We start from the raw sequence: 26765 nt of genomic DNA on the forward strand, positions 1-26765 counted from the left end.
CACACACACACACACACACACACACACACACACACACACACACACACACACACACACACACATACAAACACACACAATCACACACGAAGAGAGATCCTCGGGTTCTTCCGTTTGGAGTCGTAATCAGAGCCTAGACAGGCGCGACAGACGCATCAACCGGTCTTGGCTTGCGGTTTGAGATTGTTTACATCCAATCAAACAAGTAAGAAAGAAAGTAACCTGCTGCTGAAATGGACACCTCTGATCAGGTGAGTAAAAACCAGCGAATAGCTAAATCATTGGACTCAGACATACGTGTGATTATCTGCTAAATTGGCCGATGTGTCGTTAATTGGTGATAGAACTGACAATGCTTTTCCCCTCTGTGTCCTCATGCAGCTAGCATCTGGAACGTTTCAAGTGCTCAAATTACCTCTGGGATTTATCCGTATTTTGGAATGGGTGAGTTGGAACTTTGATGTTTTTCGCATGCAATCACGTAAGTGTGCGACGTAAATACATCCGTGAATTAATAATGTTATTCTTACACATGACTAAACATCTGGTTTTAACTTGGTAAATTCCTGCATCTAAACTTTAACTTTATCACATCTGTTGACTTTTGGTGCCTGCATTTTGTGGTGTTTGTGTTACTTCCACACGACAAAGCCGGCCTTAATACCCGCAATTATCCAAGCTATGATCCCTTTCACTGTGACTAAATGGCTCAAGTTTATATAAGGATGTGTAGCTCCGTGAGATCTACACTCCAGGAGAAACCGCTGTGTAGGTTTTCGATTATGCGTATTTTGGATGTCTATGCCAACCATGCGCGTTTTGCGCCAGTTCATAAAACATGCCCCATTTTACTCCAAGTGAAATGATATAACAAGAATCAACAATGAGAACGGGGTGTCCTAGCTCAGACTGAATCGAAGCTTTCCTTTTTCTGTCTGCTGTCTGGGTGCCGTTTGCAGTGTAATGTTGATTGTACAGTAAAGAGAAACCTAAAGGCAATATTAGATAAGTGATTTCCTTTGATGGGAATTTAGAGAAATTACTGTCGCCATCGGCTTGTGCACATATATGATGGATACATATGTGCGTGTGTGTGTGTGCGTGTGTGTGTGTGTGTGTGCGCGCGTGAGAGAGAGAGAGAGAGAGAGAGAGAGAGAGAGAGAGAGAGAGCAAGCTTGTCTTTCCCGCTTTTGTAAATGCCATCAAATCAGCAGAGAATCCTCAAGCAGGACAGTGTCCATAAAAAAATGTTTTTGGTTAGACGCAAAGGGAGTGAACCTCGCTCACACTCACTTTCATTTCACTTTCGGCAGTTTTGTGTGTGACTGTCTATCACTCTCACTGTGATATTTGTAGGCCAGAACAAACAGATGATCCAAAGCACTATCTGTATGATTAAGATAACACTGTCATAGCTGTTCCTCTTTGTGTGTGTGTGTGTGTGTGTGTGTGTGTGTGTGTTTATGTGTGTGTGTGTGTGTGTGTGTGTGTGTGTGTGCGTGTCTGTGTGTTTGTGTGTGTGTGTGTGTGTGTGTGTGTGTGTGTGTGTGTGTGTGTGTGTGGAGGACAGCATGTGTGATTGTGAGAACATGAGTGTACACCATGCTGATTGTTCCAAGGATCACCCCCCCCTACACACACACAAACACACACACAAACACACACACACACGCACACACACACACACAGACACACACACACAAACCTGTGTACAGCTCCATGACACCATTATAAAAGTGACCTTTTTCTTGCTGTGCCTTCTTATTTTTCTCCCCTCACCTGAGGGGAACATTTCAAACTTCTCTACTGGCCAGAGGGTTTATAAAAATGCGAACAATTCAAATTATGACCCAGGTATTTGGATGTATTCTGCAGCAGCATCATCAGTGGTGTAGTTGTGTTGTTAGGCTGTTGCTCTCTCATACCAGAAAGAAGCCTCAGTTGGTCTCAGAATGATCTCACTTTTCAACCTCCATCTGGAGTGTAAATGATGTAACTGGCCTCATTTGGCCCATGAACACTCTGTGACTCCAGCTCAGTTCTGCTCCAGCCTCAGGAGACTCTCACAGGTAAAGATGTAGAAGTACTTTTTCAGAGTGCAATGGAATTAGGACTAGGACTTGAGTATGTTTTTAATGCAAGAAGAATGTTGACATTGGGCAATTATGCAAAACCCCAGATTATGTGTCAATGATTTTTTTTTACGTTCAGTGCCAACATTTTTAAAATTCTCTCTATATCTCCGCATGACAACTAGGTCTTACTGTTACCATTAGAAGAAGACCGTGGTTTTGGCAGCTAAACTATTATGGTATGGTTAGGCAGCTAAACGAAACTTTAAAGTTAGGGAAGGATTGTGGTTAAGATTAATAAAAAAGGAAGTTTTGATTGCCTGTCTATGACGGGACACAAACTCTAGTCTCCCACATCATAGTTAAATACTGTATGTTACACCTTGTTACATGAAGGCTACACCAATTCATGCATTGGCACTAAATGTTGGATTTGGACGTGAATTGTGAGGTGGAGAATCATCCAATATGTGTGTAATTCCTAGAAATCTTGGACTAGGGTTTTCAGCCCTCCGTTAAAACAGCAGCTTCTTTTTAACCTTAAAGTTAGACTGACATGTGAATGACTTGTGAAAAACAATGTCAGCCACTGTATTTCCTGTGCTTTTGACAATCATGATTCATTATTAAAATGCCCACCATAATGACACCAGTGGAATACATGTCTGTCAGTTTGGTTTGGTTACATGTCATGGGGCATTAAAGGAGGTACTAGTTAAGGCAAGTCAAGATTGTTGCAGTAGACTAGTTGTTTTCTGTATCTTTAGTCAGTACCGGGTCTACACGAGGATAAGGCAAATAAATAATCAGCCATGTCTGCAGGAGATTTTAGAGGATAGGTGTGTGTGTGTGTGTGTGTGTGTGTGTGTGTGTGTGTGTGTGTGTGTGTGTGTGTGTGTGTGTGTGTGTGTGTGTGTGTGGTGTGTGTGTGTGGCATATTCCAATCCAAACAGCTGTAAGGTCCCCTCTTCTCCACCATGGACCAAGTCATGCAGAAGTGTCCTTTGAGATGTGGTACTGTGTATGTGTATGTGTTTGTGTGTGTGGATGCGTGTGTGTGTGTGTGTGTGTGTGTGTGTGTGTGTGTGGTGTGTGTGTGTGTGTGTGTGTGTGTGTGTGTGTGTGTGTGTGTGTGTGTGAGAAAGAGAGAAAGTGACAGAGAGAGAGAAAGATGGAAGGAGAAATAGAGCACATGATGCAAATGATATACATGCGTTTTTTATGCACTGGTGCATCATCATGGCTGTGTACCATCTCACATTAGCAGATTTACCAAGTACTGTATCAAAAAAGTGGTTTCCTGTACTACAGCAAAACTCAGGCTGATGAGTCACAAGTGATGAGTCCATCATGAGCCTAATTTATGAGTAAGGGTCCTCCTCTTATTCAAAATCCAGGGCTGACCCACTGTCCTATGATGTCATCATCAGTATCTTATTGTACACAAGTTAACAGTATATTTACCAGTTCTTCTCTTCTTATAGATCAAATCATGAGTGGATATCTTTCTCTAGCTAGAAAATGTGTGTGTGTGTGTGTGTGTGTGTGTGTGTGTGTGTGTGTGTGTGTGTGTGTGTGTGTGTGTGTGTGTGTGTGTGTGTGTGTGTGTGTGTGTGTGTGTGTGTGTGTGTGGTTTGTGTGTGTGTGTGTGTGCAACACGATTTTTTATAAATGTACACATCATTGGCAAATGCTCTTGGAGTCAAATCGGTAATGCATGTACTGAACAGTATGTTGGCCATTGTAAAAGTAAATATGTGATCCCTATTATTAGGTTAGTCTTAAGAAAGCATGAAATTAAATTCTTACTCTGAATAATGGAGACATCTTTTTTGTATCGTAAGGAAATTATATCTTCTGATCTCCAACCACTAGGCCGAATGAACACTATTTGTTTTCATTGGGAACTTGAGTGTTATGCAAATACAACAAAGCCTCACATGAGTAAAATACACCACAGATTAAATAGATTTTGAATGCAGCAGGATTGGCAAAATTAGCATTTCAAATTGCATAGCAATCACAGCTCTTTCTCTCACTCTCTCTTTCTCTCTCTGTCTTTTTGTCTGTCACATTTTGTGTTATTTCACCTTGGTAATGTGTTATAGGTTTTGACCGATTGCTGAACAATGTTCATGATAGATGTTTGTGCAGGAGCATGAGCACACACACAGCAAAGGAAAACAAGTAAAAGCAGAGAGATGCAGATGGGGGAGGCGACAGCTGGCGACAGATATCACTAGAGACTTGCCAGGTCAAAGATCTGTTTTTCAACACTGAAAACACTCAGTTCCCTTTGACAAGAAGACATGAAAGCTGGGGGAAATGACACCTCTTTTAAAAGCTTCAAGAGATGGCGTTAAGTGTGTAATATCCATTTAAACAAACCTCTCATTGTCATGACGTCTCTTTGGGCCAGGCAGGGGAATTGCAATGAAATAATAACTATCACAAATTGCTCTGCAGCTGGTGGTATCTGACAACCTTGACATCTGTCAGTCAATTTCTAATGTCTCATTTCATTCAAAGTTTTATGTCTGATGGTCCCTCTTCTCAAAGTTGGGTGTTGCAATGTGCAACATTTGGACAAAGATCCTAAGAAATCTTTTTCATCACAAATCTCCTGTGGATGTTTTTGTCTATTGTTTGAAATGCTAATTAAATAACTCCTACATCTCAAATATATTCCAACCAGCATGATAGAAAGTATGCATGTCACTGTATGTTTTGGGGAAGCTCAAAGCTGGGATGCGCTCACAGAGAACAGGAGGGTGTTTTACACTGCATGTAGTCTTGGGCCCTGATCCTCACAACCAGGGGCTCACTAAACCCCACTCTACACACAAATAGGTGTAATTTAATGAAAATAATAATGTACTTGATTGTGAAACAAGGGGACTTAAAAGATGCATTTTTATTTTAACAATGGATAAAATGTTCAAGTTTGAAAAGAATCGCTCTTTGAGACAAACCCACACTCCGCCACTCCCCTCAGCTTCTACAAGCACTTTAGTGTATTCCAGCTTGTTGTTTTGGTTTTACAACCAGCAACTTCACTGTTTTGGTTCAGTCTCCTTGTCTTGTTAGCCCCTATTCCTGCAGCAGGCAAAAAAAACTGTCCAGTAACAAAAACAGACAGAGAAGCTAGCTGGTGAACTTAATGGAGCATTTAGCAGCTAAAAAGGAGTTGGTGTTGTCCAAAAATAGAGTTAAAAGTAGCGTAAATGTTGGACTTACATTCACCAGGGGTCCAGAAACATGACTCCACATGAAATCCATGACCAAAAATCAATGAATGCAGGTTTAATCAATAATCTAGTAAATCTACTAACTGATCATGAATTATAGAGAAATGTGAAATAAAACAGTAACTTTTGGTGCATCTGCAGAAAGCTTCCAGCAGGAATGAAAATGTAATGGCAATCAACTAGTCTACATGTAGATGTTATTTCTATTGGCCTCTCAGTAACCAAACAATAAAGTCAGTGATCTTAAATACTGACCTGGGCAGGACTTTGGTTCTGATTTGGTTAGATGGAAAACAATTATCTAATGATTTTAGTGACCCCTGATCATTCAGCACCAGTTACATTCCAGGATGTGGTCTTAAAATAAGCTGGGGTTGAGGACTGTATGTAGCTGCTGAGCTCCTGGATGTGACGTGGCATTTGTTGACCATAAAGTCAGAGCTAGACCTCTGTGTTCGTCTCAACCCTGAGATGATGGTCCGCCATCTGTGACTCGGGCAGGGAAAGGTGAGCCTGTCTTCTTCTGTTGTTAGATATGTCTATGTTGCTATTTGAACAAGACATCCCACACACAAATAGTACATGGAAGACCCCAGGTATCAAGACAGTATGTACACGTAGGAGAGCATTAACACAAAAATAGAAATGTCAAAAAGACACACTGCATTCATATTACAACACATCATTATTATAAGTAACTAAACCAAAAGAACCACTGCACGTCAGATATTCACATTCTACACTCATTTATTTGGACCCCAATCCTAGTATCTCCTGGCCAGACCTGTCTCCACAGCACTGTGTAGTAAGGTCTGGCTACACCACACATACATTAGATAGGGCGGCGGATGCAGCTCCAGATGTGGCGACCATAACCCTGCAAAATGGTCTCGGGAAACAACTTGTTTTGGTGGAAACAAAAATCCCACGAAAGAAAACATCACATACAAAATGAAATGAAGTTAACTGTTTACACAATAATGTAACAGTAATGTGAGGTATTTAAATTTGCTAGATGAACGTAATTTTCTCTTACCATTGTAACGCCGTGTGCACTTCATCCATAACAATTCCCACCACCAATCAGTCCCAAAACATCCCAGTTAGATAATGGATGATGTAAACATATTCTTTGTAAATCTTTGTAATCATCCCCAAAAGAACCAAGCAGGCCCGCCTTGTTGCACGTTCCAACTTTATTTAAAAACTTGCCATTTTTAGCATGTAGCTTGCTAGCTCAAAGTTTGTCTTCCCGTAGCTAACAGAATTTGATAACAGCAAGAGCGGAAGATGAGGGACATCTGGTGTGTGGGCAATTATGTTGGAAATGTGCTTCCATTGATCCAGACTACACCGATCTTAACCAAGCCTTAACTTCTAACATTCCCTTTTAAGAAGTGAGACTGACATTAATTTGGAGGATCTTGTGTGGAAATTCCTCCTTGCAAAATTGAACCCAGCACCATGTACAACTACAGATACATACACACACACACACACACACACACACACACACACACACACATACACACACACACACACACACACAATGGGAATTTGTTACATCTGTAGGGAGCCCCAAGCTTAATAAAAGCATTGACACAGCTAAGTCACCTGAGATAGCTATGGAAAACCCCATAGGGAGAAGAGGAGCACCAAGAGGGGACACTGTTACAAAAATAAATGGAGATTTTTTGCCCGCATGTGGTCAGTCAAGCTTACAGAGGGAGGGAGCAGAGAGATAGTGGGAAAGATGGATCTGGGCTATGCAGGGCACAAAGCGCTCCCTTTGCAGGGAAGGATTAGCTGCCGCTAAATGAGCCGATGATTTTGTTCTGTGGTGCTGCTACCGAAGCAAAGAACAGACAGCTTTCACATGAAGGCTTTTGGTCGCCGCTTCTTTGTGTTACTTCTGTAGTCTGTTCACACTAATATAGCAGCCAAGATTAATATCATTGGAGCATAAGCACATCTGTTTGATGAGCAGGAAAACCCCTTTGTCTCAGGTTTGAAAGTAATGATGAAATAGGAAATTGAAAGGGTTTTCTGCTACTCTTATGCATTTATTCTAGCCAATTTAAAAGTATTTTTTTAAGATTATTTTTTTGGCATTTTAGGCCTTTATTTCTATAGGACAGCTTAGACTTGAAAAGGGAGAGAGAGGGGGAATGACATGCAGCAAAGGGCCGCAGGAGGAGTAAACATCTGTATATTGGTGCCTGCTCTAGGTGAGCTAACCAAACACTAAATTTTATTTTTGACAATTTTAATAGAATAAAAAACAATAACATTCAATTTAATTGCATCTGTCTGCTCACCCCACTGTGCTTCCATTCTGATCTGCGTTTGTTTTGTAGTCAACTTAAATATGCATAAATTTGCTCATGTTTACACACTGCAGCAGAACAAGTGAGAGCTGTGGTGGTGTGTTTGTGGTGTGTGTGTGTGTGTGTGTGTGTTGTGTGTGTGTGTGTGTGTGTGTGTGTGTGTACGATGGCTAATGCTTCTGCCTGAGTGGTGAGAGTGAGATATTTTGACTCGACATTCTCATACATACACATTGCATGCTCACATCTCTGTCCTTAAACACACACATGCACAGAGAGGTTACACACTGAGGACCACATGCAGCCATGCACAAACAAACATGCTGAGATCCGCGAATGGAAATGTTGTATGCATACACACGTATGAATAAACTGGCTTGTGATTATCTCACTTGCTTTTGAGAAAGTGACATGCTGTAATGGCTCAGAAACTGCAGCAAGCGTAACCATGAAGCACAACTCACAGACAGGTAAAGATCAAAGTTCACGTTTACTTGAATCAAAAGGCAAGTGTCAAAATTGGAATCATCAATCCATGGATCCAGCCGGGACGGGTTTCAGGTTGCAGGGTTCAGGTGGCTGGAAAGGTAAGGGCACGAAGCAACAGTCTGTATATGGCAGATAGTGACCCACAGCCTGACGTCTGTAAGTAGACAGGCATGTGCACAGAAGAATAGGCAGCTAGTTTGGTTAGCCAGCTAGTTTCCCTTTACGCAGTTAGCTACAAAAACTAATCCAGGGGGCTCATTTGCATTTTGTATGTTTTCACAAAGCTTTGGGAGCTTTGTTGAGTGTAACATAATTATGATCTCAAGTTCTAACAGCTCCAATTATGAGAAGAAGGTCTAAGTTAATAGGTGCTTCCCAAATATCCCCACAACAAAATAATTTGCCCTGCAGCATGTGCTTGCCTCTCCTCTCTATTAAAATCACTCACTCGGTACGGTTGGTTTGTGTAGTTGTTAAGAGTCGTTTGATCTTAAATCATAGTATTGGATAAGCAATTTGAAAGTGATATGCCTCTCTCTCTCAATCTCTGTCTCACTCTCTGTTCCATCTTTCTCTTTCTTTCTGTCTTCATAAAGAGTGTCCTAGATATTTTCCCTCTCTGTCGGGCAGGGGTAGGGGCTGAACATTTGAGGCGGTTTTCTCCTCCTGAGGCAGCCACTTGACCCTACACTGATTCCTATCAACGTGAATAGAGCAGGTGGATGATGTGTGTGTTTGTGTGTGGAGCATCTTTGTGTCATCTAATGTTATACCTTCCCCAGTCAGTGCTACTTACATTTTTTTGTCTACCACTATAATACCATCCTCTTGTTCAAGCAGCTCCACTCTTGTCATCCTTCTTGTTATATATGTTTGAAAGACAAATTTTCTTCATTTTACCAAAACCCAATTACTTAAATACTCTGATTTTTCTACCCTACTATTTTACCTTTCCTGTTACTTCTCTGCCTGGTTTTTCACAATGGAGGGCTTTTTGTATTGTACAGTAGGACTGCTTGCTGGTGTTTAAGCCCACTATAGACAGTTTTCATTCCTGTAGCATGGTTTCTCTCTCTCTCTCTCTCTCTCTCTCTCCTCTCTCTCTCTCTTCGCTCTCTCTCGTTCCCTGAGGAGCCCAGCTGGGAAAGGCAGATAAATACATGGGGGCACAGGGCTTAGCACCCACCCTACTTCCACAATGCCACGCTCTCCTGTTCAAAGGCCCCAGCCATAAATGAGAGGGGCTAAACCCAAGCCGAAAATCACAGGGAGAGGAGGCAGCTGCTGGGAGGGAGCAACAGAGAGAGAGAGAGAGAGATGTTTATCTGTGGGTGTTTGTGATAATTAGGAGGGAGTATTTATTCTCTCGCTCTTCCGGTCACTTTTCTTCTACCATTTGTTTGCTTAGATAAGCAGATGCCACAGTCTGCATCAGGCCTACAGTATTCATTAGTTCTTTTAGCAGCATATTTTAATCTATTAAGCGTGTCAGCAGATGTACGCACACATTTCTGTGTATTTGTTTGTGGCCTCATCTTGCCTCAAAACCAACCAAAGCTAAAGAGAGTTAATCACTTAAAAACACTTCCAGCTGTGCAACCTGACAGCCAGGCACAGCACCATTCAGCCTCCGCCTAAGGTCAGAAGCTGCAGGAAACCAATGGAAATTTGAGTCCTCTGTTTATCATGTAGCACTCTTTGATTTGAATCCCCCTTTAAGGTTGCATATACAAAATAACAAGCAGTCGATGAAAACTGTACAAGGAGATTTGATGAATGGTTTTCCTATGCTCAATGCATGCATTTAGCCACAAGGTGGCATAAACCATACATTTTAGACAGTGCACAATGGATTAATGAGATGAGCTTTATGGCTAACATATTTATATCACATCAAAATCAGTAGGGACAGTATTTTTCTATGTCTTTCTTTATTTGATTTCACTGGTTTCCCACAAAAGAGTTTCACTTTGTCTTCAGTATGGCCAGCAGTTGATTTTATTTACAGACAAATGAGCAGACTGAAGTGACAGTACATACAATAAATGGACCACAGAAATCAAATTTGTCCAATGAAAGTTGTTTGAATAAAGCATACTCTTGTTTGAAATACACACCAAATGCAATGTTAAAAGTATTTCTTACCACATCCTGTATCTTCTGACAAGCAATCCCACCATAAACATGCTACAGAAGAAGATTTAATAAAGCCGTTGTTTCTCTGTGATACCTTATATCCTTGCTATCAGAAATAGAAGCACATATATTTTCCATTGCAGTTAATTAAAACATGATGTCAGAGGAAGTGAGACTGTCATTTTGTATGGCTGATATAAAACTTTTAGTAGCGCGGGATTAAAACCTATTATGTGTTATTGAAGTGGGTGCCATGTTTCCAAAGCAATGTGGTGGTTATACCGACTGAGATGATAACTCAGCTATTTAGAAACTGCATAAAGACGATGCCAGCGGACACATATTCAAGAAAAATTGAGTGAAAAAATTATTTATATAGCACTTTTGTAACATTGATAAAAAGTGCATTATAATCATGTAAAATTTTACATAAAATTATGTAAAAGAACATACAGTTAACAGCTGTTTTTTATGTAAGTGCCAGCTAAACTAAATTACTCCTGTAATGTGATAGAGGTGTTAGTACCTGAGTAAACACCAGCAATATAGTAACCAAACTACAGGCAGCACCTCTGAAGACAAACAGCTGGATGTCATCTGCATAGCAGTAGAGTTGTACCGTAGGTTTACCAATAATTACGTCTCACATTCCCAAACCATATTTCCAGTAGGAGTATGATCTGACTAAACAGTTTATCTATTCTGGAATAGGGACATTAATTAATTAAAACAATCATGACCTTCCTTTGGCGGCGTTATGCAGCAATATGCTCTTGCCAAATAGATAGCAGAGATAGCGGAAGGGGAGGGACATCCCGGATGTCAGGATTCATCCTAGCAATGTACATCTGTTGAGCCAGACTACCAATAATATGACTTAGAGAATGTAACTGTTATAGCTCTTTATGGTGACATGTTAGCTGTGTGGGTATGTTGACATCTGTCTGATTTGGTTTAGTTTAACATAACAGCTGTACACAGCAGGCTCATATTTGACTGGAAATACTGCATCCTCACATTTATGGCACATATTTAGTAAATGCTGTCTTGCTTAGTGCATATTTATATATTGTGAATGCAAGCACATTCCTGAGACAAACATGTACACTTAATCTCTATATACTTCAATAACATGCTCACAGATATTGCAAGATGAGTGTTAGGCTACTGGCTAGTGCAGCTGAATGATCTAATAATGCTGATGCTTATTAAATAGCGCCCTCCAGAGGCTGAGGGGCATTTAAACTAGAGAGATATCTCCTCCCCAGCTGCTGGCCAACTGCACATTCAGCTGCCTACAACATGAGAGAGGGGAGGTTCGCACTAACCAGGCATGAGATCTGATGGTGATCATCGTTGTGAGAAGTCCAGAGGCTATGGGAGCTTTATATGGAAAATCGGGCTGAGAGAGAGCTCATTTTAAGGGCAGAGGGTGTGTGTGTTAGAAGGTTGGATGTACAGTATGTGTCTGTGAATGTGTGTTTTAGAAGCCTGTATGTTTCGCTGATCCTGACTTTGGTTCCAATCCTTCAGTTTTAACTTATAAGACACAAAAACCAGCCGCTGTCTGCACTGTTTCCACAAGTCATATCTCTCACCTGGCTTCAACAGTCTTTATTATTTCTATCTTAAAATGTGTTGTGGCAGATATTGACCCCTGGAGTTTATTGAGTTTTTGCTGTGGTGGATATACACTTTACACAAAATCACCAAATGTAGGAATATTAAAATGATGTAACTAAAGTGCATCAAATTATGTTAGTCCCTAAATTCACTTGAGTTGTACCCATGAGCTTATAACAGTTGCAAACATCAGTTTAAAGAAATAATGTACATTTTATTACACCTGGTTGGCTGGAATGAAATTAAGCCACTTAATACATTGCATTTTCAATAAACTTATAATAATAATTAGTCGTACACATCTTTAGCCGTACTGGTATTCATTTTTAGCCCTCTAGCCACTGTTCACAAAGCATTTTTTACTGCTTTTTGTTTCAATTTTTCCAATTGTTTACACAAAACTGCTGTACTTAATGTCATTAAAACTACTTATCACTTTCAGAGTGGTGAAAGAAGAGCTAATTATCGCTCTCCTTTGTCAAATGAGGCAGGCAAAGTCAAACAATTATCTCTCTGTGGGCCATAGTTTTGTTGGAGTGGGCAGTGGAGGCAACAACTTAATTTTTGCACAGCAGTGTTGGTGGACTGTATGTGTAAGTAGTGAGAGAATGCTAATTTGGGTCAGTGTGGGTTTTTGTGATATTGAAAATTAAGAAATGAGGAGTGTGTGTGGACACAACAGGTGTGGATTATAATACAGAAGGAGCAAACAAAAAAACAGATGATGTGTTACAAAGTGGTTTCCATTAAGTTCCTCAGTCTCTCTTTGAACACATAGCACAACCTCAGTATCACAGATGGTTACTAAAGCTGGTTTTACACACTGCTTTGCAGTCTGACTTTTTTTAAATAACAAGGAACAACATTGTTGGCTTTACACTCATAAAAGCAGCAATATTTATTATTTCCACCCATTTGCTATCCATGCACACATGCAAAACATGTCTAATTGGCTTTAGCACTAGGTTGATCTGCTGCTGTTTGTATAATGTGTCCAAAATGAATCTACTCACCGCTTCCTGTTTTGCAATAAGGCATCTCAGCAATGTTTTCGTCTTGCTGTAGAGCTAAGAAGTTAATTAATCATTTATGTTGTTTTGACAAGCAGACTGACATTGCATTAGTATGTAATTGGCAGGAGAGGAAGACTAACAAAGAGATTGAGTAAATAGCATTGTGTAGTCCAGTCTCACCTTCAGAAATTGCATCTAATGAGTTATCTAATAAAAGATATGGGGCCATAACATCATTAGTTTTAAAATTAAAGCTTTAATTGTCCCACTGTATGTGTTACCAGGTTCAACTTGAGCAAATGGACGCCTAATTAGTCTTCCACTACATATTTAAAGGAATTGTTGAACCTTTTTACTTACTTTTATTTTTACCTAATCTCAGAAGCGGTAGAGGGCAGAAGTTAATAGAGGAGTGAAGAGACATTAGTCACACACACACGCACACACACAGGCACACACACACACACACACGCACGCACACACACACACACACACACACACACACAGACACACACACACACACACACACACACACACACACGCCATAATTTCCTCAAGCAGCCTTGTCCAGTTTGTGTTTCAGCAGTACTCAAATAGGATTCAGTACTGGATTAGATCCTCTCGTCTTCAATGTGTATGGTTATATTTGCTCCGGTAAGTTCAAGTTTGAATTTTTTTTTACTGTGGATGTTAGCTTTTCAAAGAAAAGTGGGTAGTATTTCAATATGTGATCATTCTGCCTGATATTTGTGTCATCAAACTGTTGTTATAATGGCAGTAAATCAAATTGGGATTGAAAAGGTTTTTAAGTTTAACAGCCTGTAATGCAAGCAAAACTGTGATGTTCTTGTTTAATTGTAATCACCTACAACCTTCTCTAACACATTGCTAATGCAGTTATTCCTGTCAAATTACATTTTATTTTGTACAATTGATATTTTATCTAGCAATATGCTTTATTCTTAGATTATTATTTTGTTGCTGCTGTGTTTAAAGTTTAGATTCTCCTTTGTGTCTGTGTTTATACAGTAGTCCAAGGGGAATCATTTGTATTGTGGGGCCAATTTGAAACAAGAGAAATGCTCAAGGAAGAATATGAACCACATTTCTTTCCAGTAGCGCTGAAGTCCTCATCGGGTGCAAGACACAAACAGTGCATGTCTCTTTCTCCAGACTCAATGACTCCGTCTATCCTGATTAAGCTCAGCCCACACACTCACTGCAGCTATTGTGTCCATGTGCTGATGTAGCCAAAATGCTATCAGCTTATGTTAAATTGGCTTCACGTTAGAGAAAATGTTGAGATGTTCGTAAGCAAAATGGTGGGACTGCTGATACTCACTATTCTCTACTTGGGCTTGTTACTAGAAATTCATCACACTTTCAGTTTTAATGTTTCCTGTGGCTCAGTTTTGAGTTGTAAAACTCAACTGACACGTTGTCAAAGCTACACAAAACAATTTTTCTTATATTGGGTCAAATTATTTTGTGTAAAGTGAGAGATGTTTCTCATGGGGACAAACCCAAAGATATGTATTACCCAACTCTAAAATTCCCCATAGCTGAAGCATTTTAGTGCCTTGCTTTGTTTTTCGGGCCACAACTTTACATCTGCATTTTTTCAGCAGGCAAGCTCTAATAAACCCTACATGAATGTTAATGTTGTTCTGTCTCTGCAGGATGTGTGAATAGGCAATAGGCATGTTTACTTTATAAAGTGGTGATAAGTCCATGTTGTGGTTTCAGCTTGTTCTGCTACCCCAAATGTCAATCAAATAAATAAATACTGCTTAAGTATATTCATCTTAGTTACGGAAAAATGAAAAACAACCCAGTAGGCTACATTTACCATGGTTGGAGACACTGTAATCCAATGATGATTGACTTGTTAGGGCAAACCTGTCCTGGTTGGCAATACCAATAAAGTCAGCTCAAGCCAGCACAGCAGAAGTGACTGATTTCACCAGTTTGTATGAGCCCAGTAATAACCCATCCAAGTTTAGCAGTGTCTTAAAGATACAAACAGCTAACTTCAACACAACCTTCCACAACAAGTCCACCATCTTTGCTTGGGTCCAGAGATGATTTCAGTCACTAGTGCAGAGGGTGATCCTTTGAGTGAAGTCATAATAGTGTGCAACATAAAAACAGCAGTGTCAAAGCTGGCATAGCATATCATGCCAAAGGTCTATCCTGACATTAGAACAATGGATTTGTTAAGTTATTAAATTATTTCCACATGTTTAAGTAGTGTAATCATTATCAAATCATGCATATAGACAAAATAATTCTCATTTGATTGTTGTACGTGGAATTTCTTCTGTGTGTTTTTACAACACTGTACAACACCGGACTCATGGCCAAAAAGAAGAAGAAAAATCTAATTCCCAGTAGTCTGAAGGTCCCATCTCCTCATCTGTGCTTGGCCTTAAGTCATCTATTGGCAACTAACTTTAGATTTTTCTTTCCTTGTGCAGCTCTTTGCCATTTTTGCATTTGCAACATGTGGAGGCTACTCGGGGCAGCTGCGGGTTAGTGTGGACTGCATGGAGAAGGCCCTAAGCAACCTCAGCATTGGCATCGACTTTGCTTATCCTTTCAGGTGAGTTCATTCATTGTCTCAAAGTTTGATGGTAAGAGTATAAACCATGATAATCCATTCCTGAGTGTGTAGTCAGAGCTTTTCTAAACATAAATACTGTACATCAGTGCAATCTGGTCAGAATACACAAAGGTTTTACAGCCTATTAATACTAAAACGGTTCAAATACAATTACAAACACACACACACAGCTGGGAGGAGGACACAGTTAAGTTTCATAGCACCTACAATTATAACACCCTGGTCCACTAGACCCGAACACCTCGTATGTAATAGTTATGTGTAGGGGGGGGGTATACTGTATGCAGTCATTGAATAAGTTATTTTTTATATTCTTCACAGAAAATGAGATAAGGCCAATGAGTTAAAATTATAAATAGCATCATTTTTCTTTTAGCAAACATTGAAAATGGGTCCCACAGACCCAAACACCACACAAGGGTGAAGAGGCATTCAGTCCCCAAAGGTCGATAGAATTGCAGTGGATATAATTCCTTTCAGCTGCAATATGTAAAGAAATAGAAAACAGTATTAATTATTAAGGAGATTTGGTATCACCTGCAAACATGCTCTAACAATAATTGCTTCCACAACTGTTAAAGGTATTATGCTAAGAGTCAAAAGATACAAGATAAGTTATAAACAAGGCAAGACGTATGCAAACAAATCACTCTATAATCATTTATGACCTTCTTGGGTAAAATATCTCGTTTTTTTGTGTAGTGAGTAGGATTTGACCCCTGTACCTTCTTCTGTGTGTATCAGGTTGCACCAGGTGTCCTTTGAAGCGCCCGTGTGTGAGGGTATTAGGAGGGAACGCGTTTTCCTTATTGGAGACTATTCATCCTCTGCAGAGTTCTTCGTCACCATTGCTGTCTTTGCCTTCCTGTATTCCCTCATGGCCACCGTTGTCTACATCTTCTTTCAGAACAAGTACCGTGAAAACAACCGAGGACCACTCATTGTGAGTACAATGGTCTCCAACCGTGGACATTTTGAGTAGTCTATATCCACGACGTTCCACTTCCTGGATTGCTCTGTTGCTGGTGGAATTCCGCCATAAGTCCTTCTTTTTTGACCGGATGTCCATTAACTGAAGCTTTCTTAGTGTTGGAATTTTAAACTCCGGTTGATATATGGTTAACTGCTTCTCCCATCTCTGGAGGGTAAATCCAGACAGCTAGCTTGACCATCGGTCCAACCTGAGTTTTCTGTTGCACGGCTAAAACTAAAAACTTTTGAACGTACATACGTTCCACTAAAACAAGTTCCTCCCTTAGGGTTATTTTGCAGAGGCACCGTTGCTCCTTGCGGTCCTTAGCGCCGCCCATGACGATTGCAATTGCTTTAAAGAAATGCCATAAACCAGCGCACGTTTTTCTCCCATCCCAGAATGCTGTTTGGACCAGCCAGACCTTCCTCTGCAGCGCTGTGGAGGAAGGTCTGGTAATGCAAGACTAGAGGGAAGTTACTGAACACTATACAATCTTCCCCTTAAACTCTCAATTATCTCTATTGCTGTGTTTCCATCTTACACTGACTCTGCCAAATGAATCATAATGCTACGACATAGTTGCTCAAAGCAAGCACCATCATTTAACCACTACTTTAACATATAGTGGCAAAGTAATGTGTTTTTTTTTTTTTTAGATGAATGTTTTTGATTATCTGTCTTCTCTCTCCTACATGTCATCAGGACTTTGTAGTGACAGTGGTGTTCTCCTTCATGTGGCTGGTTAGTTCCTCTGCCTGGGCCAAGGCTCTGTCTGAGGTGAAAATGGCCACTGATCCAGATGAGGTGCAGCTCCTTATCTCTGCCTGCAAAGTCCAGACTAACAAGTGTGGCTCTGTGCATGGACCACGCTGGTCCGGACTCAACACCTCAGTGGTAGGTTCACAGGATGTGTGTCCACGCTGAAATTTAGCAGTTGGATCGTTTTAAATAGTTCAAATACCAAAACAGTTGAAATTGTAGCTGATGTGTCAGTCAAAATAGTAACACTGAAGGAAGTTCAGCAGTTAAAAGGAAGCACTGAAAGAACTTGAAGTGTTTAAGTATATGCGCTGAGTGAAGTTGAAGTGTCAGTTAAAGTACTGAAAGGATATGAAAATTTGAGTTTGAGTGGAAATCTGAGAGAAATAGTGGCTGAACAAACAGAAGAAGTTCAGCTAAGAGGTCAGTACTACAAAGCAGTTGGTGTAAATTGTGTTTAAACTTTGGAAATTGTGACAGCAAAATAAGTTATTTTGTTGTTGTTCAAATAGGAAGACCTGAAAGGGTTTGAATTGTCAGTTGAAGAGAAAGAAATGGATGCAGTTAAAATGGTATTTATATGTGTAACTGAAAGCTGTTAAGTTGTCAGGTGAAGCTGAAGTTGAGGGAGGATAAAGAGGATGAGTTGAAAAGGTCCAAAGATTTCTTTTGAATGAAGAAACTTTCCTAAAGAAGCTGAAAAGTGACTAGAATTTCTAATTTGCTTAATATTGCTTTGCCTCATTCTCTTCCCCTTTAGGTTTTTGGGTTTCTCAACTTTGTTCTATGGGCCGGGAACATCTGGTTTGTCTTTAAAGAGACCGGTTGGCACAAGGGCGCTACAAGGTTAGCAGGCGGGGCATCTGAGAAACAGTCTGACGCCTTAAACCAGCAGCGCTACAACCAGGGAAGCTTCGACCAGTCAGGGAGCTACAACACCCAGGGAAACCTCGGACAGCCATCTGAGTACAGCCAGGTGGGAGGGCCCACCTCCTACTCCAATCAAATGTAGCCGTGCCTTTTCGATTCGTGAGTGGCACTTCTGCATTTTAAACTATGGCAATCAGGGGGTTCTCAGAGAGGAGGACAGTTTGTCAAAAAAAAAAAAGGTCACAAAATAAGGCATCAAAGGTGTCAAGTACACTCATTGTAGATACAAGTATTGTTTGGTATTGTAAAAAAATATTAGACATTAGGGATGGGCATGATTAATCAACCATCGATAATTGATCATTAAGAATTTCATAGATCACGTTCATTTGTTATTGATTAAACTAATGCAGGTTGCGTTGTGTAGTGTGAGTCACGGATTTCACTGTGTGGCAGCAATTAAACATTTTACCACTCGGGGCAATATTTAACGCCATGCTCAGTTACCTGCGAGTTTCTGTTTTGATTTCAAAAGTAATCATGAAGAGATCACGCCAAAGTGTGAAGTGGGACCATTTTGATTTAAAAAACAACTTAGTTCACTGCAAACACTGCGATGCCGTGTATAAGTACAACACAGCCACGACTCAAATGATGTAGCTACCACTTAAACAAAGCGCATCGACCCTGGTCAAGGTCGGTGCCGGTGGATTCTGCTCTGTCTCAACCTGGCATCAGGTTGCCGTCGCTTCTAACCCCAGATCATGTCAACATGCTTATCGTTCTTTCTCAACAAAAATCCGTAGACTGGTGCAGAAGTTGTATTTGAGTTACTAGTTATCTTTATGAGGCTTTGTTAAGTAGCCTAATTTGTTAAATAGCCTAATTAATTGTTAGGTAAGCTTGTCTCTCTCACCCTCTTTCTCGACTCCGTGCCTTGGATAGTTTTGAGTTACATTTGACAAAACCTGCCAGATCTAAGTACTATGTTTTTGGTTAAGTTATTGTTTAACATGACATGATTCTTTTTTTAATATTATTTATTATTTTGTAACAAACGAGGGTCTCCATTTAAAAATGCCAGCTTGCAGCTGCAGGTTCCGCTTAGAGTACCGCAGCGCATATCTTCAAGTTTAGCCTAACCGAACGTCCCGTTTGAACTGCCACAAGTTGTTCTTCTTGAAATAAAGATCTCGTCGACAAAAAACACGTATTTTTGTATATTCAGTGCATTTTTAATTTATAAAAAGTTAAATAAATAATGATTTTTGATATAAAAAATATTGATTAATCGATAGTCGATCGACTAAGAAAATGTAATTGAATGCCCATCCCTATTAGATATAGTCTTTTACTCCTTCTCTGTCAGAGGTGTTGTTTGCTGAATGTTGTATTTCTTGTAGTTTGAAACTAAAGTGATGGCCTCTCTGTGCTTGGTAATTGACGTACACTGTTACGACTAGATTTCTTTTTCAAATTGGTTTGCACTGCTCTATGTTTGTATACATTATTGTTTCGAAAATGGGGTCGACTCAGTGCATGATGTCTTACTGTACATGTGCTAATGTGCTCTCTGTGAAACTAGTAAACAGTTTATCTCTGAAAGTTTACAAAGATCACATGCTTTTAATCATTCCTGAAATTGTATTTAGATCCCTATATAAACATGTATGTTCTTTTTTCTAATCTAACTGGAACTATATTTTGATATTGGGTGTTTCTTATTTGACACATATTCATAATTAGTGACATTTCTCTTATATTAGTTAAAATAAATAGATCCCAACTCATGTCTGATATTGATCATGTCAGAAAGTCTAAACACCTCATTTAAAAAAACACTATACAAGAAATTGTGAAAGACAAAAGTACCATATTTGCAACCACTGCAGTATGTGTATGTTCCGTGGTTTTCACTTCTTAGTTGCATCTGCACAGACAACAGATCACACTGTCATTTCATATTTATGATGTAAAGAGGAAGATGGTCTCCCTAATTGTTTACAAGTGGCTGCTCTTGCTGCAAATTGCTGTGACTGTTGTCTATGCTATCCTCAGACTACTGGGAAATTATAAACAGAAGTTATACCTCTCTAAAGCACGTCCAGAGTATTCTTTTACACTGCTAGAGCCCAGCAAAAAAAGGTGCATCAGCACGGTGAGAATAGGGCTCATAACTAATATTGAGTTTTTATTGTCTTTAAAATCCCAATTCAGTTTTGTACAATTTAAAAAAAACTGCAATTTTTGTATAGTAATATTTAAAGGATAATGCCCATTTGCTGTTTGATATGACTTGTGAAACCTTGTTTCTTGACTTCCAGCATGTGGCTTGCATCAAAATAATGAAGCAGATCAAACATCCATGTACAGTATGTGTCTGACGTCCATGATCAATGTGCACGGGTCCATATACTACCACATGCATCATGAGTGTGGGTATTTTACAGGCATTCATCCTAATAAAGATGCAAATTAATACAAATTCACCCATAAACGAGCTGTTCTCCATGTTGTCAGATCTTTTTGTCTGCTCTGTGTGAAAAAATGTACACAAACAAGTTAGTTTCTCTTGTTGATGGATCAGATTGTGCACCTGATGTTACGCAAGCACTTTGCCCTGAAAAGTAGTTGACCCCTAACCTTTGACCCGTTGCCTTGGTTGGATGGTCTTTGAGGGATGTTTCTTGTTCCATGAGAGTCTGCCAGGTGCAATCATGGATGTATTAAGAGAACAGCCCACAATGACGGTGGGTCAGTTGATCTTTCTGTTGTTTCCTGGGACACACAAAATAAGAAATGTACATGTCAATCAATTAAATGGGCCTTTAATATACAAATAGCCTACTCTGCGCCATTTTTACAGTCACTTATTAACATTGCTCTGTATTCAAGGCTCCCCAAATGCCCTCTCCGGTGCTTCTACGACACCCTAGCATTTCCGGGAGTACTTGATGGATGTGTATAGCCTAATAAAAGACAAACCATAGACTGTATTAACCCAAAGATCCACATATGACTATATCCATTTAAACTGTCTCTGATTAACTCAAATTGCCCATATTATGAAAAAATTAATTTTCAGGAATTTGGGGTGTTATTTTGTGTCTCTGGTCCTTCCACACGTGTACAAACTCTGAAAAAAAATATATCCATGCTGTTTGTACATCTGTGTTCTAAATGAATAATAACAAACAAGGTGATAGTTTAGCGTTACCGCGCAGCCTTCAACTGCGCTTGAAGACGTAGCTGTGACGTGTGCAACCTGTATGTTGTAAGTCTTCTGGTAGCTGTACAAAGAGAAATCTCAATCATTCCCAATCAGCAGAGACGGAGAGCGTAGGCACATGTGAGGAGATAACATAGGCACAGGCTAACTACTGCGAACTAACATGCTAGTTAAAATTAGTAATTAAACCTAAACAGCTAATGGAAGTCCAAACTGCATGCGAGCTTACCCTGTACTACACGGTAATTCCTCTACTATGCAACAGTAGGTCGCGTGGTTATGACGCAATCGTTAGCCTATCTTTACAAAAACCTCTGCTACGTATCCGTAACGTGAGATACAAGTTAATGGAGCTCTTTTTATACATTGTTGTGTTTCTTTAGAAATAAACAATGGGCAAATAGAGTCTTTAAACGCTTCATATGTAAAGTTATTCACTGTCAAAGTGGCGCCAAAATGAATGGCAGTCAATGGCATGCTAACGGCAGATGATTGCTTGCTAACATAAAAGTTGCGTCATAGGAGCGTCGCTAGAGAGGAGAGGCCCCTTGGAGCTGTCCTCGTTCTCTAAATAGGGTACATCCATGGCTGACATGGCCATTCTACACTATCTAAACGCTTTAATTTGTGAGCGGCTGACAGCGGCGGCTGTGGAGATTTTCGGGGAGGTGGAGAAAACGTTGACAGAGTACCAGGGAGAAATCAGCCGATCCAAACAGGAGATAGATCACCTGAAAACCCTGGTGCTCTGGCCTCGAGTCAAATTACATAGATCAGGTATGTGGATTAAATCTCTCGACTCTGTAACTAATGACGTGTTTCATTGGATTGATGAGGAGAATTAACAAAATATTGAATAAAACAGCATGAAAATGACATGACAAAGACGAAGAAACACAAAATATAACACTGCCAGCAGTGGACTTGATCCATACTTCTCCCTGATGGAGTCACATGAGATCTGTCCTAAAAAATTTAAATTACACAAATGTATTCCCTAGAGTTGAGGGTGGTTCCTCAATTGAAAACTCTCCTTTTTGGTCAGGTGTTTACAAAAGAAAGGTGTTATGTCTCAATCCATGACTTGAGCCACAGTATCCTACCAAGTCGGTGTCAGTTCCCATAAATAAGTCCAATAAACTACCTGAGTACACATTCTTTGTTCAAATCAAGCAGGGACGGCTTCCAAAGGCTGGGACTGCAATTACCTTTCCTGTGGGGACAATGAGCTGCCTCATGCTAAATGATAGATATGGCCTAATCAATTCTTTAAAAGCTAGGGTTGATGTGAGACAGTCAAATTTTAACTAGGCTTAATCAGTATTATACCAATCTGGCTCTAGGGTATACATACAGTGCAACAATACTTAAAGTACATTGGTTTCATAACATAAGCAATGTTTTTAAAACCCAACAACTCTCAAAACTAAGATGCAATGTCTTGATGTCACATGTTAGATTTAAATGTGGATTTAAAGTAAGTTTTTTTTTTTTTTTTTTTTTTTTTTTTTTTTTTTTTTTTTTTATCTCCAGTGTCATCCCTGCATGCACTCTCATGTCATTCAGCAGCTCATCAGGTCATTGCTGTTTGCTGTGATAAGGAGGCTTCTCCTGAGTGCTGCCCCTCAGATGTGAGCCTGAGCACCCTGCATATTAATGAAGCTGATCATGAAGGATCGCCCTGCAGGCAGCAGGGCGATACCACCGGCTCTCCTCAGTTTGTGAAAAGAGAAGACGTCGAGGAGCCGGCCTCAGACTTCTGCGTAACATTGGCTGATGAACAGACATCAGATATTAAAGCCGAGCCGGATTTCGACGAGTTAATAACATCTCCATCAACCAGGGAGGCTGAGATACCCTGTGGGATAAATCCAGAGTCTTTTGGACTTCAGCGAGAAGCCCTGAAAGGTGAGGAGAGGACATCCAACACAGGCCAGGAAAATAAAAACAAAAATGTATTATTTATGTATTATCATCCACTAAAAATGCTCTATTTTAAGACATTTTGATTGGGTTTGTCGGTTAAGTCGCACGTCCATTTGACATTGCAAAAACTAAAACTGCAACACAATAAGAAATATTTTAATAACGAAATTAATATTTGATATTCATGTTTTTGTCAGTTGATGTTTGAACTGCATGCCATCAACAGCAAGGTGAAAAAAATTCCCTAATGCAACGCTGGATCTTTAGTTAGGTTTGAACATGCTGAAAACACTTACAAAAGGTGAAAGGAGTTATACGTAGGCATGTTTTTTGTGTTTGACAAAGGGTATTTTGCAAAATTGAGTACGCTTCCACACCTCTGTCCTTGTAGATCCGCTTGAGATCACTCATGGGCGGGATGGGCTTGATGGGCAGCAGGACACTGAACAAGACTGGAAGCCCAGTCAGGACCACAAGGACTCTGATCCCCCTCAGATAAAAGAGGAAAAGTTTCCATCATCTGGTCCCCAGGAAGTTACTAACCGCTACTATGAACTCCCTCCTCAGTCAGAGAGCAGTTATGATGAGCCTAATTCTTCAAGCCCAAGCCACAACCAGACTCGGAAAAGCAAAACATTTTACACATTGGATAAAAAGAGAAGAGATGTTGAAGGAGAAGGCTGCAAACTGTCCGGACTGACGGTTCCTCAGCCCTCTTACTACTTCAACCTAAACAAAACCGCAGCTCAGCGTGAATACGAAGAGAATACAGAAGGCGTGATGAATGGAGAATGGATTAAGACCCTCACACCAACAGTAACCAGGCAAAACAAAAAGCACAACTCCAACCGGCGCAGTAGGATAAGAGACAATATTGGAGTGAACGAAGACATGAATGATCTGACCAGGGACAGAAGACATACTTGTCCCATCTGTGCCAAACGTTTTAAAGAGTCAAGCCATTTGAGGGATCATGTGAGAATCCACACAGGAGAGAAGCCGTTCCTGTGTAAGGAATGTGGCATGAACTTTAGGCAGAGAGGAACTTTGACTTTGCACATGAGAATCCACACGGGGGAACGGCCACACCAGTGCAGCGACTGTGGTCGGCGCTTCAATCGAAAGGGCGACTTGGAGACTCACAGGATGACTCATACGGGGGAAAGACCCCATCTGTGCGTGTTGTGTGGGAAAAGGTTTAAAAGGAAGAGCAACTTAAACACACATCTAAACATCCATTCAGAGAACAAAATGGATTACATACAACAGTTGTGATATATGAATGTATGAATCATTCAGGTAGTGGCCATCTGGAAAACATGGATTGTCGGAGACTTCAATATTGACTGTTTTAATAGAAGATCAATTTTTATTATAGCGGAAAAATTTGTGATTTGTTACGTTGATGGGCCTCTAGAAATTTAACATTAAATACATTTAAGATGATGTGAATATTAGCTTTGCCCTTTCATTACTGAAGCTAGGCTCTATTCATTCGATTTTGTTTTCATTTGAAGTGAGGATGAAGGCCGGCTTCATGTTACTGGCAGGATGTACAAAACTGCTACAGACCCAGTGATAAAGCTACATTCAAGGTACGCACCCACAGTTTGGTTGTCATTACTTACAAATTCCTCATGGGGCCAACAGAAACTATGCACTATAGCTTTCAGAGAAATCTTAAATCTGCACATAAATATTTTTATATTCACAGGGAAATAACATAATACGTAATGTGAAAGTGTTGCTCGCTTCAACGAAAACACTGAGGCTCTGGAGTTCCCTTCAGGTCTCGGTGTATTTAAAGGGGACATGTGCTTTTTTTTTTTTTTTTTAATGTTGTTTTTTTTGTTTCTTCTCTCAACTTCTACAGTGTCATGGTGCCAGACATGCATGTTAAACTTGGTCAAAGGTCCACAGGTTGAGGGGAACGCTGAGAGAACCAGCTCCCAGGCTGCTCTGTACGATTTGTTTGGAATTTGTTCTTGACTTCAGAACATAAACTTCAAACTCTCCAGGTTCAGTTCTCACTTATTGAGTTTGGGCCAGTTAACTTTGAGGATTATCAATTCTTTTAGTTGCCTATTAAGTGAAACGTCTGGGAGAGACCTCTCATTAGCTTATTGGAATTATTAAGTAGGTAGTGATAGTGTTTAACTTGCTGATCCGACTTAATCGAGTCTGAGAAATTGCCTTGATGCTTGGGATTATTATGGGCTCTTTATGATCATTCAAGTTTCTTAATAGGCAGACTCAAACCTAATATGGTGAAGATAACCTTAATTTGCCCAGCAATCTTCTTTTTAACAAAGAGTATAGCCACAGAACAAATGAAGTTATATGTGTTTATAGAACAAATTTATATACACAAAAATTGCTTTAAAATGGAACAAAAACAATTTACATTAAAAGAAACTGTTACCTGTAACAGAATTTTATTTATTTTATTGTTAACTCAGCAGATACTATCATCAATCATTTTGACGAGAAATAATATGTGTGATGCAATGTCTTCCTCTTCTTTTATCAGCAACATTCTGGAGAGGTACATGTTTTTATTTTCTTACCCATCTAATTTTTTGTCTCCATTTGACTCCACCTGCTGTTAAATAATAAAACGATCTGGTGGTTCACACCCTTGTTTTCCTTGATTTTTGTCATGGAACATTAGACAATCACATCACTTTCTAATGCATCACCTTTTATAGAGGGGTTGTAATAGCTTTATTAGAGGCTAAATAATGTAAAAATGCTTTGTAGCCGTTGTAAGACATTCACTATTTGGGTTGCCAGGTTGTGTCTCGGACATTTGCATCTCCTCCTGTAGCATATGTTTTGTCTCTTTAGTTCATCAGGTAGACTCCTCCAATGGGCCCAATGAACTCTGACCTTCTGGAAAGTACTCCACGGCATCTCGATCAACAGCCATCTCTGTACCACTTAGTAAAAACTATTGATGGTTTGATTTAAAACCCTCTATTGATACCTTGTTAACATTGATAATTACAGATGACTTGCTAACCTGCTGTTGTATTATCATAGTGAGAAACCTATTGCCTATACAACTGCAGACTTGGTGGTTTATTATAAGCTGAGACGCTCATTACTTTTTGGTAATTTGGCCTATTTGCCATGTGATTTTTTTATTTTTATTTTTTACAAGCTGACAAGCCAAGTTTCTGTAAAGATTGGTTTATATAATACATTACCATATGGTATAAGGTAACATTATATTAGTGGTAATAACTTTTTGTGTGTTAGTTTTCTCTTGTTCATTTACAGTTTGTAGTGTAATAGACCCTCTATAATTGTTTTGTGTATTTTTCTTTTTTAATAATTACAGTAGGGTTTGTTATCTATTTTATAATTTAAAAAAAATAATGTGTGTAGCCTATACGTTTAATTTACAGTAGGGCTATTGAACCGAGTCTGGGTGGATGCTTATTCACAAAACCTTATAACCAAAAGCAATTGGAACAT

The 26765-nt window shown here is 39.7% G+C and overlaps 2 protein-coding genes and 1 long non-coding RNA gene across 6 annotated transcripts; 2 read left to right on the forward strand and 1 right to left on the reverse strand.

The window, feature by feature from the left end:
- Nucleotides 1-58: 58 nt before the first annotated feature.
- synpra (synaptoporin a) lies at nucleotides 59-18342 on the forward strand. Of its 2 annotated transcripts, XM_032513987.1 has the most exons (6): nucleotides 59-248; nucleotides 379-441; nucleotides 15383-15507; nucleotides 16273-16471; nucleotides 17204-17395; nucleotides 18021-18342. In XM_032513987.1, the coding sequence occupies exons 1-6, from the start codon at nucleotides 231-233 to the stop codon at nucleotides 18270-18272; spliced, it is 849 nt and encodes a 282-aa protein (XP_032369878.1). In that variant the 5' UTR covers nucleotides 59-230; the 3' UTR covers nucleotides 18273-18342. The 2 variants fall into 2 exon arrangements, with proteins under 2 accessions (XP_032369878.1, XP_032369879.1); XM_032513988.1 differs by lacking the exons at nucleotides 59-248; nucleotides 379-441 and adding an exon at nucleotides 13479-13559.
- Nucleotides 18343-20408: 2066 nt separating this feature from the next.
- LOC116688164 (uncharacterized) lies at nucleotides 20409-20951 on the reverse strand. The gene is made up of 2 exons (XR_004331723.1): nucleotides 20781-20951; nucleotides 20409-20665 (listed from the first exon to the last, which is right to left on the reverse strand). It is a non-coding gene; the product is annotated as an uncharacterized LOC116688164 (long non-coding RNA).
- A 673-nt stretch (nucleotides 20952-21624) lies between these two features.
- LOC116688153 (zinc finger protein 613) lies at nucleotides 21625-24998 on the forward strand. 3 transcript variants are annotated; one of them, XM_032513980.1, is made up of 3 exons: nucleotides 21625-22136; nucleotides 22926-23267; nucleotides 23677-24998. In XM_032513980.1, the coding sequence occupies exons 1-3, from the start codon at nucleotides 21944-21946 to the stop codon at nucleotides 24558-24560; spliced, it is 1419 nt and encodes a 472-aa protein (XP_032369871.1). In that variant the 5' UTR covers nucleotides 21625-21943; the 3' UTR covers nucleotides 24561-24998. The 3 variants fall into 3 exon arrangements, with proteins under 3 accessions (XP_032369871.1, XP_032369872.1, XP_032369870.1); XM_032513981.1 differs by having other exon boundaries at nucleotides 22929-23267; XM_032513979.1 differs by having other exon boundaries at nucleotides 21627-22136; nucleotides 22893-23267.
- The last annotated feature ends 1767 nt before the right edge of the window (nucleotides 24999-26765 follow it).

Source organism: Etheostoma spectabile, chromosome 4 (genome assembly GCF_008692095.1).
Source record: "Etheostoma spectabile isolate EspeVRDwgs_2016 chromosome 4, UIUC_Espe_1.0, whole genome shotgun sequence".
Lineage (NCBI taxonomy): Eukaryota > Metazoa > Chordata > Actinopteri > Perciformes > Percidae > Etheostoma > Etheostoma spectabile.

Excerpts from the sequence above, each read along its gene's own strand:
- synpra (XM_032513987.1), top strand. Across the intron at positions 15,508-16,272 it reads GACTTTGCTTATCCTTTCAG|GTTGCACCAGGTGTCCTTTG; the intron begins GTGAGTTCATTC and ends TGTGTGTATCAG. Across the intron at positions 16,472-17,203 it reads ACAACCGAGGACCACTCATT|GACTTTGTAGTGACAGTGGT; the intron begins GTGAGTACAATG and ends ACATGTCATCAG.
- LOC116688153 (XM_032513979.1), top strand. The coding sequence starts at position 21,944 with ATGGCTGACATGGCCATTCTACACTATCTAAACGCTTTAATTTGTGAG. Across the intron at positions 22,137-22,892 it reads AGTCAAATTACATAGATCAG|TGTCATCCCTGCATGCACTC; the intron begins GTATGTGGATTA and ends TTTTATCTCCAG. Across the intron at positions 23,268-23,676 it reads TCAGCGAGAAGCCCTGAAAG|ATCCGCTTGAGATCACTCAT; the intron begins GTGAGGAGAGGA and ends CTGTCCTTGTAG.